Source organism: Equus quagga, chromosome 8, assembly GCF_021613505.1.
Source record: "Equus quagga isolate Etosha38 chromosome 8, UCLA_HA_Equagga_1.0, whole genome shotgun sequence".
NCBI classification, from domain to species: Eukaryota; Metazoa; Chordata; class Mammalia; order Perissodactyla; family Equidae; genus Equus; species Equus quagga.
Window position 1 is genome coordinate 41860288 of NC_060274.1, and position 11257 is coordinate 41871544.

Here is an 11257-nt window from a genome sequence, read left to right on the forward strand (position 1 = left end):
AGGAAGTCTCTGGGAGAGCGTGGGGTTTCTTCCCTGGACTGTTCTTACTGAGCCACCTGGTGGCCCAGCTCCAGAGCTCCTCTCCTGATCCGTCTTGGCCTCAGCCCTTAGGCTGACCCTTAACCCCGAAAGCTGTGTCCTCGAAGGGGATTAAACCCGGAACTGTGAGCCTTGACGATTCAGCCAGTGCACCCAAATTACCACTGTCCCTGGGGAGCAACAGGGCATCATGTAGATCCTAAGACATTAGTAGTGAAAGGTAAGATGGCAGCTTTACAAAACGCTTCACAGTTTAGACAAAATGGACAAATTCCTGGTAAAATTCAAAAGAGCAAAAAGCCCCAGGCAGATGGAAATCTGAGCAGTCATCTGTCTGTTGGGAGTTTGGCTCTTATTAAACTCCTTCCCGCAGAGGGAACGCCCGGCCTGCAGGGCTCTGACCCTGGGGCCCGTCACTGACGGTGGAACGGTGCCATCTCGATATGTCCTCCTGCAGAGAAGAGAAAGGAGGGAACTCTTGGCAGCAGCTTCGCTGAGGCCCCGGGCACCCAGCCTGACAAGGACGCCCCCTCGGGAGGCTGAGCCTGGCCCCTGCCCCAGCCCCTGGCCGGCCCAGGCCTGCTGCTCCCCTTCCGGGTGGAGAAACCCTGTGGGAAAGGAGCAGACAGCAGCTCCTCTGTGGGAAGGAGTGGAGGAAAGCCGCCAGTTCTTAGGGTGATTCATTCCTAGACAGGCATCTGTGAAGTGATGCCCTCAAGTCGGGGCCTCGGGGGCCCTGGGCTGTCCCTTCAGCATGTGAGGGTCGATGGCAGGGCTGCCAAGCAGGCCCGTGGAGAGCATGCAGGGAGGGGGAGGTGACCTGAAGGCCAGTTGCCCCCAGAGGGACCGATACTAGGCAGAGGCCACTTCTCAGAACATGGCATTCCTGGGGTGTCAGGCAGGAAAGGTGATCCGAGACCTGCTCTGTGCTTTGCAGATTTGGCGATGTTTTTACTGCTCTCTGCTGCTTGTCTGCTTCAGGGAGTGAGGGGCCAAGCCCAGCCCTAGGGAGGGCACTCCCACCCAGTCCATCTCAGGCCGAGGCCTCAACTCCATGCTGTGGGAATGCCCCATCTTTCCTGTCCCCCAGTTCGTCTTTAACAGCCACGTCCCGTGGCAGCTGGGAGGCAGGTTGGGATTGGAGGAACCGACCAGCCATGGCATCCAAGAACACCACTTCAGAAATGCTCTTCTCTGGGGACCTCCTAGTCAAGAGTGGGTTTCATGGCATGTGAAGAAAAATCCTAATCATGGTGGCTTGAACAAAAGATAAAGTAAATCCAGAGAGCAGCTCATGGCTAGCGTGGTGGCTTCACAAGCACCTTGACCAGACCCTGTCTATTTCACCATTCTGGCTTGCCTAGTGTTTTGCCTCATGGTGTAAGATAAATGCTGGGGCTCCAGTTATTGTGTCCACATTCCAGCCAGCAGAAGGAGGCAAGGCAGGCAGAAGCATGCCTCCCTCCCATGGGAATCCTCCTGAGCATTCCCAAACAATCCTTCTGTGTATAGCTCACTGGCCAGAACTCAGGAACATGGCCATACCTGGCTGCTAGAGGATGGAGAGAAAGGCAGTGTATTGGCTGAGACTACTGCCTTTACAGATCAAGAAAACAGGGTCTGTGACCAAGGGAGCATGAGTGTGGGGGAGACTTCTACACACTTGTGTTTGAGACCCTGTCCTCCGTTGGGGCATGGAAGTGTCCTGACGTGGATCAAGGCCCTGTGGCCCCCTCACCGACAGGTATGATTCAACCCCTAATCGGCTTTCATAGATGAGACCTACCCAGTTTGTTAGGAGCAGGCAAGTAGTAACTCAGTGCTTCTCAAACTCGGGCCTGCATCAGGGGGCACGGAGGGCCGGCCACTGCAGAGCGCTGGCCCCTCTGACTCAGCAGCCCGGGGGGCCTGCTGTGTGCATGCCCCGCTGGTTCCCTGGGTCTGGATCCGGCCCTGGAGGACTCAGGCTCAGAATGGCCCAGAGAGAGGAGGGGATGGGAACATCCTGGTGGCCTGAGCCCCCAGAGTGCGGGGGAGAGAAGCGAGACTGCGGCCCCCAGGCACTGCCCGGCCTGCCTAGCGCCCTGCCCCCCTCCCCACCTCGACCAGGGGTCGTCCGTCTCTCCAGCCGATGGAGCCGAGTGTGCGGCCCTTCTCCCAGGACCTGCTCTGCAGTCTGGTTGTCTTCCTGCCAGGAGCCTGATGTTCCCGGCTTGTCAGCCTTGCCCGGGACTCTGCGCTGGACGGGGCTCTGGAGGCTGGAGAGCTGCTCCTGAGCCATCCTCGGCCTTTTGTGCTCGTGATGACTCCATGGCGGTCGTGGGGGAGCCTTCCTGCTGTTGCCCCTGAGGACGGTGAGGGCCGGTGCCAGGACTCACTCCGGCCAGGTGGCCTTCCTGCTGTTTCCAAGCATGAATGGTCGAGACCCTCACAGGAGCTCCATAGGGTGGCCACTATTGTTCCATTTCACACACCAGGAAATCGGAGCACAGAGAGGTTAAGCAGCTCACTCAAGGTTGTGCAGCCCCTGATTCTTGGGTCCCTGCACTTAACCTGCTATCCTTCCCTCTGTCAGGGCCAGAAAGACGCTCAGAGAACCAAATTCCACGTCAAAATGAATGACAGGTTTTCTTTCTTTTCCTTTTTTTGTTAAAGATTGGCACCTGAGCTAACATCTGTTGCCAACTTTCTTTTCCCTTCTTCTCTCCAACGCCCCCCAGTACATAGTTGTATATTTTAGTTGTAGGTCCTTCTGGTTGTGGCAACAAGTTTTCTTAATCTTGATTTTCATTCATTTTTCAAAGAAATACATGTTTGTCGTGAGAAAGTAGAGAACAGCATAAAAGAGGGAAAAACATCTGTAGTCCCACCGCCAAGAAGTGGCCGTGGATAACATTCTGTCCCGTTGCGGGAGCTGCAGTTTAATAATCAGAAAGTGTCCCTAGGGAGGGAGGTGGGCGCGGCACATGCTGCAGAACAGAGACAGGGCACTCGGCATCCGGGCGTCCCCAAGGACTTTATGAGCCTGCGCATCTCCCTGCCCCACTGTCCAGCCACCTGGGTGCCAGGGTGACGTCGGTTCCCAGAACTTGGTGCTGCCCAGTGTTTGCCTCTGCAGACCCTGAGCTGGCAGACAGACAGCTGCTCCCCACAAAATAAGAAGGCCCTGCGATGCGGTGATGATGGCACTTGTGTCCTTTGCCTCAGGCTGGACCCTCCCAGCAGGAGAGCCACTCTCAGTCTCACAGACACGAAGTCAAGGGCGGTTTTTGTTTTAACTTTTACAAACGTGTGAGGTCCCAGAGGGAGAAAGAACTCTCAGGAGCCCAGGACACTAGCACATTAACTCGAGGCAGGTTCACAGCTCCCGCTCTGCTCCCTGCGTGTGTTTTCAGGCCCCGAGGAGGGAGGCAGGAGTGCCTGGGCGCTGGAAGGATGCACATTCATAGGCTGGCGTTCCCTTGGGAGAAAGTCTGGAGGGATGTGCTGCAAAATATGAATGGTTTATTTCCAAGCCGAGATTGCGGGTGACTTAGGTTTCACTCATTTACTTATTTAATATCTTTACTGCTTTCTGGAGGTGGAACTGACGTAGTGCCCGCTGCACACAGGTATGCTGTGCAGTCCCGCAGCCTGTGCAGAGAGGTTGTGGTCCCCGCACCCTGCTTCATCTTCTGTAACTATGGTACGATAGCCAAACTAGGAAGTGGACTCTGGTGCGTGGTCTGAGTGCAGTTCTGGCATTTCGTCACATGGGAGATTTGGGGGACCACCAGCGCGTCCGGAGTCAGAACATTTCCGCCACCACCAAAGTCTCTCCCCTTCATGGTCACAGTGCCTCCGTCCCCACAACCGTCCTAGGCCCTTGGCTCGCACTGGTCTGTTCTCCATCCCCATAACTGTGTCACTTGAGAATGTGGTATAAGTGGAATCATTCGGAGGTGACCTTAGGACCCTGACCTTTTCCTCACTCAGCACTGTGCCCTTGAGATCCGCCCAGGTTCCCGCTGTGTCGATAGCCCCTTCCCTTTCGTGGCCGGCTGGTGTTCCGTGGTGGGGGCGGACCACCATGTGTTGAACCACTCACCTGCTAAAGGGCATTTTGGTTGTTTCCAGTTTTGACTATTACAAAGAAAGCTGCTGTAAACATTCATGTCCAGATTTCTGTGTGGACATAAATGCTCATTTTCTTGGATAGATGCCTATGTGTGCCATTAATTGGGTCATGTTTCTTTTAAGAAACTGCCAAACTGCTTTTCAGACGGGCTGCCCCCTTTCACATCCCTCAGCAATGTACCGGTGATCCAGTATCTCTGCCTCCTCGCCAGCACTTGGTGCTGTCACTATTGTTTTTGTATTAGAGTTTAGCTGTTTTAATAAGTGTGTGGTGATATCTTGGGATTTTATTTTGCATTTTCCCAATGGCTGATGATGTGGAAGATCTTTTCAAGTGTTTATTTTCCAGCCATATTTTCTCTTCCTCTTTGGTGAAATGTCTCTTGTGTCTTTTGTCTGCTTTCTAATCGGATTACTTGATTTCTTTCTCATATCAAATTCTAGATATGATTCTTTTGTCAGATATATGGTTTGCAAATATTTTCTCCCAGTCCCTAGTGTGTCTTCCATCCTCTTAGCAGGGTCTTTCACAGAGCAGCTGTTTTTAATTTTGAAGACATCCAATTTAGTGAGATTTTTTCCTTTTATGAATTGTAGTTTTGGTGTCATGTCTCAGAGCTTTTTACATAGCCCAAGTCCCAAAGATTTTTACATGTGTTCTTCTAAGAGTTTTATACTTTCATGTTTTGTAGTTAAATCTATGACCTATTTTGAGTTAATTTTTCTATAAACTGTGAGGTTTAGATCAAGGCTCATTTTTTGGCCTGTAGATACCCATTTGCTGCAGCACCGTTTGTTGAAAAGCTCTCCTTCTTGCATTGAATGGCTTTTGCACTTATGTCAAAAATCCTGTGGCCCTCTCTGTGTGAGGCTATTTCTGGGCTCTCGATTCTGTTCCAGGGATGCGTGTGTCTGTCCCTCTGCCAATGCCACATTGTCTTGATTGATGTAGTTATGTAATAAATCTTAAAGTTGGGTAGAGTGATGCCTCTCACCTTATTCTTTTTAAGAAAAATGAGCTATTCTAGTCCCCTTGCCTTTCCATTTAATATTTAAAATAAGCTTGTCTATCTACAAGAAAAATCCTGCTAAGGCTTGACAGGAATTACATTAAACCTGTGTATCTCAACGTGGGAGGGGCGACATCTTTACTGTCTTGGTTCTTCTAATGCAGGACCGTGCTGTCTCTCCACTGACTGAGGTCTTCGATTTCTTTCATTAGCATTGTATAGTTTTCAGCAGACAAGTTCTGTACATGTGTTGTTAGATTTACACCTAGTATTTCATTTTCCCAGTGATGGTAAATGGTATTATATTTTAATTTCGCGCTTCATGTGCTCGTTGCTAGCATAAAGAAATGCCATTGTTTTTCTTTTCTTGTTTATCTTGCATCTGTGACCTTGTGGGATTCACTTATTTGTTCTAGAAGGTTTTTTGGTGTTTTTTGTTGTTCTTGGTGTGTTTCTTGGGGTTTTCTACGTAGAACATTATGTCATTTGTCAATAGGGACAGTTTTCTTTCTTTCTTTCTTTCCAATCCGTTTGCCTTCTATGTCCTTTTCTTGCCATATTTCATTGGCTGGGGTTTCTAGCCCTGTGTGAGAGGGAGGGTGAGAGCAGACCTCCTGGTGTTACTGCAGATGGCAGGGGAAAGCATTCAGTCTCTGCCATCGAGTGTGATGTTAGCTGTAGGTGTTCTGCAGGTGTTTTTATCAATTGGGGAAGTTCCCCTCCAGTCTTAGTTTTCTGATAATTTTATCACAGACGGGTATTAGAATTTTCACAAATGATTTTTCTCTATCATTGATATGATCATGGGATTTTTCTTCTTTAACCTATTAAAATGGTGGATTGTGTTGATGTTCAAATACTTAAACAGGCTTTACCTCTGGAGATGGTCATGGTGTGTAATTCTGCTTATGTATTGCTGAATTCTAATTGCTAATATTTTGTTGAGGATATTTGCATTGATATTCATGAGGGGTATGGCCTATAGTTTTTCTTTTTTTGTAGTGTCTTTGTAAGGTTTTGGTATCAGGACAATATTGACTTTATAAAGTGAATTGGGAAGTTTTTCCTCCTCTTTTGTTTTCTGGAAGAGATTGTGTAGAATTGGTGTTAATTCTTTAAACGTTTGGTAGAATTCTCAAGTGAAATTATCTGGGCATGGAGATTACACGTTCAGGAATTTTTACATATTTATTTATTTTAGCCCCCCCCCCCCAAAATGTAACTATTTTAATTTCTTAATCATTTGTAATCATAATCTAAATGCAGCTTTTAACAATATATCAGAAGAATTTCCCTTGTTGCCAAATGTTTTTTAATTGAAGTATAATTGACGTGTAATATTATATTATTTTTAAGTGTATAACATAATGATTTGATATTTGTATACATTGCAAAATGATCACCACAATAAGTCTAGTTAACATCTGTTACCATACATAGTTACAAAAAAATTTTTTTTCTTGTGATGGGGACTTTTAAGATCTACTCTTGTAGCAACTTTCAAATATGCAATACAGTATTGTTAACTATAGTCACCGTGCTGTTCGTTACATCCCCAGGACTTATTTGTTTTGTAACTGTAAGTTTGTCCCTTTTGACTCCCTTCGCTCGTTTTACCCAAACCCCACCCCTGCCTCTGGTAAGCTTCAATCTGTTCTCTGTATCTATAAGCTTGGTTATTTTGTGTTTTTGTTTTTTAAATTCTACATATAAGTGAGACCATACAGTATTTGTTTTTCTCCCTCTGACTTATTTCACTTAGCATAATGCCTTTGAGGTCCATTCGTGTGGTCACAAATGGCAATATTTCGTTCTATTTTATGGCTGAATAATATTCCACTGTATATATATATGTCCCACATTCTCCTTATCCGTTCTTCCATCAATGGACATTTAAGTTGTTTCCATAGCTTGGCCTATTGTAAATAATTCTGTAATGAACATGGGAGTGCGTATGTCTTTGGAGTTATTATTTTCATTTTCTTCAAATAAATACTCAGAAGTGGGATTGCTGGATCATATGGTATTTCTATTTTTAATTTTTTGAGAAACCTCCGTACTGTTTTCCATAGTGGCTGCACCAATTTACATCTCAGCAACAGTGCACAAGGGTTCCCTTCTCTCCACATCCTTGCCATCACTTGTTATTTCTTGTCTTTTTGATAATAACCATCCTAACAGGTGTGAGGTGATAGCTCATTGTGGTTTTGATTTGCATTTCCCTGATGGTTAGTGATGTTGAGCATCTTTTAGTGCACCTATTGGCCATCCGGATGTCTTTTTTGGAGAAGTCTCTATTCAGCCTCTCTGCCCATTTTTTAATCAGGCTGTTTGTTTTTTGCTATTGAGTTGTATGAGTTCTTTATATATTTTGTTTATTAACCTCTTATCAGATACTTGACTTGCAAATATTTTCTCCCATTCTGTAGATTGCCTTTTCGTTCTGTTGATTGTTTCCTTTGCTCTGCAGAAGCTTTTTAGTTTGGTGTGGTCTCACTTGTTGATTGCTTTTGTTGCCTTTGTTTTTGGTGTCAAATCCAAAAAATCGTTGCCAAGACTGATGCCAAGGAGCTTACCATGTATGTTTTCTTCTGGGAGTTTTATAGTTTCAGGTCTTTCATTCCAGTCTTTAATCCATTTTGAGTTGATTTTTATGTATGGTGTAAGATGGCGGTCCAGTTTCATTCTTTTGCATGTGACTGTCCAGTTTTCCCAACACCATTTATTGAAGACACTGTTCTTTCCCCATTGTATATTCTTGGCTCTTTTGTCGTAAATTAGTTGACCATGTTTGTGTGGTTTATTTCTGGGCTTTCCATTCTGTTCCATTGATCTGTGCCTGTTTTTATGCCAATGCCATACTGTTTTGATAACTATAGCTTTGTAATATAGTTTGGCATCAAGGAGCATCATACCTCCAGGTTTGTTCTTTCTCAAGACTGCTTTGGCTATTCGGGGTCTTTTGTGTTTCCATACCAATTTTAGGATTGCATGCTCTATTTCTGTGAAAAGTGTCATTGGAATTTTGATAGGGATTGCATTGAATCTGTAGGTTGCTTTGGGTAGTATGGACATTTTAACAATATTAATTCTTCCAATCCATGAGCATAGAATGTCTTTCCATTTTTTGTGTCATCTTCAATTTCTTTTATTAATGTCTTGTAGTTTTCAGTGTATATAGGTCTTTCACCTCCTTGATTAAGTTTATTCCTATTTATTTTATTCTTTTTGATCCAATTGTAAATGAGATTTTTTAAAAATTTTATCTTTTTGATAGTTTGTTATTAGTGTGTAGAAATGCAACAGATCTTTGCATATTTATTTTGTGTCTTGCTACTTTATTGAATTTGTTTGTTAGTTCTAACAGTTTTTTGGTGAAGTCTTTAGGGTTTTCTCTATATAATATCATGTCATCTGCAAATAAAGACAGTTTTACTTCTTCCTTTCCCATTTGGATGACTTTTATTTCTTTTTCTCGCCTTATTGTTCTGAGTAAGACTTCAACACTGTCGAATAGGAGTCGGGAGAGTGGACATCTTTGTCTTGTTCCTGATCTTAGAGGAAAAGCTTTCAGCTTTTCACCATTGATTATGATGTTAGCTGTGGGCTTGTCATATATGGCCTTCATTGTGGTGAGATGTGTTCCCTCCGTATCCATTTTGTTGAGAATTTTTATCGTAAACGGATGCTGAATTTTGTCAACTGCTTTTTCTGCATCTGTTGAGAAGATCATATGATTTTTGTCCTTCATTATGTTAATGTGTATCACGTTCATCAATTTGCAGATGTTGAACCGTTCTTACGTTGCTGGAACATATCTTGCTTGATCATAATATATGGTCCCTTTAATGTATTGTTGAATTCCAGTAGAGTGGGTGTTAATTCTCTAAACATTTTATAGAATTCTCAAGTGAAACCATCTGGGAATGGAGATTATACTTTCAGGAATTTTTAAATTATGAACTCAATTTCTTTAGGAATTATAGGCCTATTCAAATTATCTTTCGTGTTGGGTGAATTGTAGTAGTTTGTGTGTGTGGAGGAATAGTTCATTGATCTAAGTTGTCAAACTTATGTGTGTGGAGTTGTTCACAGTGTTTCCTTGTTGATGTCTGGGTGGTCTGTAGTAAAATTTCGTTCCTGAATTCGTTAGTGTCTTTTCTCCCTTTTTCTTTGTCATGCTTCTTGGAGATTTGTTGATTTTGTTGATGTTTTCAAAGAAACAGCTTTTTGTTGCATTGCTTTGTGCTCGGCACTGTCCCCGACTGTGTAGTGTGGGGTCCTGGACCCTCCACACAGTGCTGCCACATAAGTGCCATGCAACCCCTATTTACAGACAGGGGAACCCCAATGCCAGTGATAAGATAACTCTCCTGGGATCTCACCGCCAGCAGGTGGTAGAGCCCTGACTGCATCTCAGACCCCAAACCCGGCCCCAGGCTCTGCAGTGGGTGGGGATGCAGGCCGGAGGGAGCATAAGAGTTCTTTTATTCAGTAAGTGGAGAATTTGACGATACCTTTCTTTCCGTGATGCTGCAGCGGAGGGCTTTGAGAACAGCCTCGGAAAAACTCAGAAACCGCTCGTCTTTCTCTGCGAACGTTGTGTACACCACCCCGGGCACGCGCGTCAATAGGTACATCAGCCGCCTCCTAGAAGCCCGCCAGCCAGAACTGGAGATGGCAGACCTGAACTTCTTCACCCTGAAGTACAAGCAGGCTGAGCGAGAGCGAAAGGTAGGTGACCAGGCTCAGGAGTGGCCGGCAGCCTGGGGGGCCTCCTTGGACGCGGCCGCACACGCACAGCCCTTCTTCTGCTCTCCGTGGGTACAGCGACGTCCTTCTCGATGCCGCAATGGTTCTTGGTGTCCCTGGGCCCTTGGGAAGACTCTGCTTGTCTCCTGGCATCCGCGGCCGTTGCCAGGTGGGTTTCTGTGTCTCCTAGTACCACCAGCTCCAGGACGAGTACTTCACCAGCGCCGTCGTGCTCGCCCTCGCCCTGGCCGCCTTATTCAGCCTCGTCTACCTTCTGATCATCCCGCAGTAAGTGTTGTCCCCGTGCCCGTCAGTCAGAGGACAATGTCACCGGGGGTTCTCTTGTGAATGTTCAGGTTCGGCTCCTTAGCTTACTCTCCCATCACGCTGGACCCTTGGGAACGACGTGGCCACACACCGGTTCTCCATTAACTCGAGTGACCAGCTTAGCAGCCCTGGCAAGCAGTGTGGGCCTGCTCACTCTCAGTTTTTAACTTTTAATTTATGCAAATCTAAGGCAACCTGTATTTTCAGTGTCTCTGTCCACACAACATGCACCCATGACTTTTTGGCAGCCTCTGAGAAATAAAATGTGTATTGGTTTCTAGGTGCCTGTCATTTTCAGAAATGTTAAATGAGAAAAAGTGGCCTCTGGAAAAGAAGAAAAATATAGTGATTTTAATAACATTTAATCATGATAAGTCAAAGAGATCTTGGCAATTTTTGTTTGTTGGAAAGGAAGACCCCAGAAAATCTCCCCTTTTCTTCCGGATGTACCACTTTCTTAGTAAAACCTCCTGAGGGCAGTAATTCTCCAGTGGCTTTCCAGAAAACACCTGGAAGCGCCCCCTCCCCCGACACTGTGAACACACGGGGATCACCAGGATGGCCCTAACTGGGGCTCAAGCTTTTTCTAGAAAAGCTGTCTCCAGATGAAGCCCAGTAGGAGGACAGCACCCAGCTACCAAGTCCGTGCAGCCCCAGTCCTTCCTGCTGGAGGGAGACCTCTCAGGAACTCTCAGGGCTGGAGAGATCCTGGGGGTGCGGGTAGAAGTTGGGGAGCCCTAGGGCCCTCCCTTGGAAGAGGAGCAGCGTGGGCATGTCCCTAGAGACAACTGCTTCTTCCTGGTGACCGGGGGACCTGGTGGGTGGAGCGAGGCGGGTGGATTCCTAGGCACCTCTTGGCCTTCTCCTTGCCCAGCCCACAGTGACCACGTCTTCTGTCCCCAGGAACTTGGCTGTCCTGCTCCTGCTGGTGTTCTCCATCTGCTTCCTGGTGGCCTGTGTCCTGTACCTGCACATCACCCGGGTCCAGGTACTTGTGTGTGTGTGTGTGTGTG

General features: G+C 46.4%; 1 protein-coding gene across 1 annotated transcript in view; it reads left to right on the forward strand.

Moving 5' to 3' along the window:
- ADCY1 (adenylate cyclase 1) overlaps positions 1-11257 on the forward strand; it is a 140860-nt gene that overhangs the window by 86590 nt on the left and 43013 nt on the right. The window contains exons 9-11 of the mRNA XM_046670080.1: positions 9705-9899; positions 10108-10205; positions 11148-11232. Coding sequence (XP_046526036.1) covers positions 9705-9899; positions 10108-10205; positions 11148-11232 — 378 coding nt within the window. The remainder of the gene's footprint in view (positions 1-9704; positions 9900-10107; positions 10206-11147; positions 11233-11257) is intronic.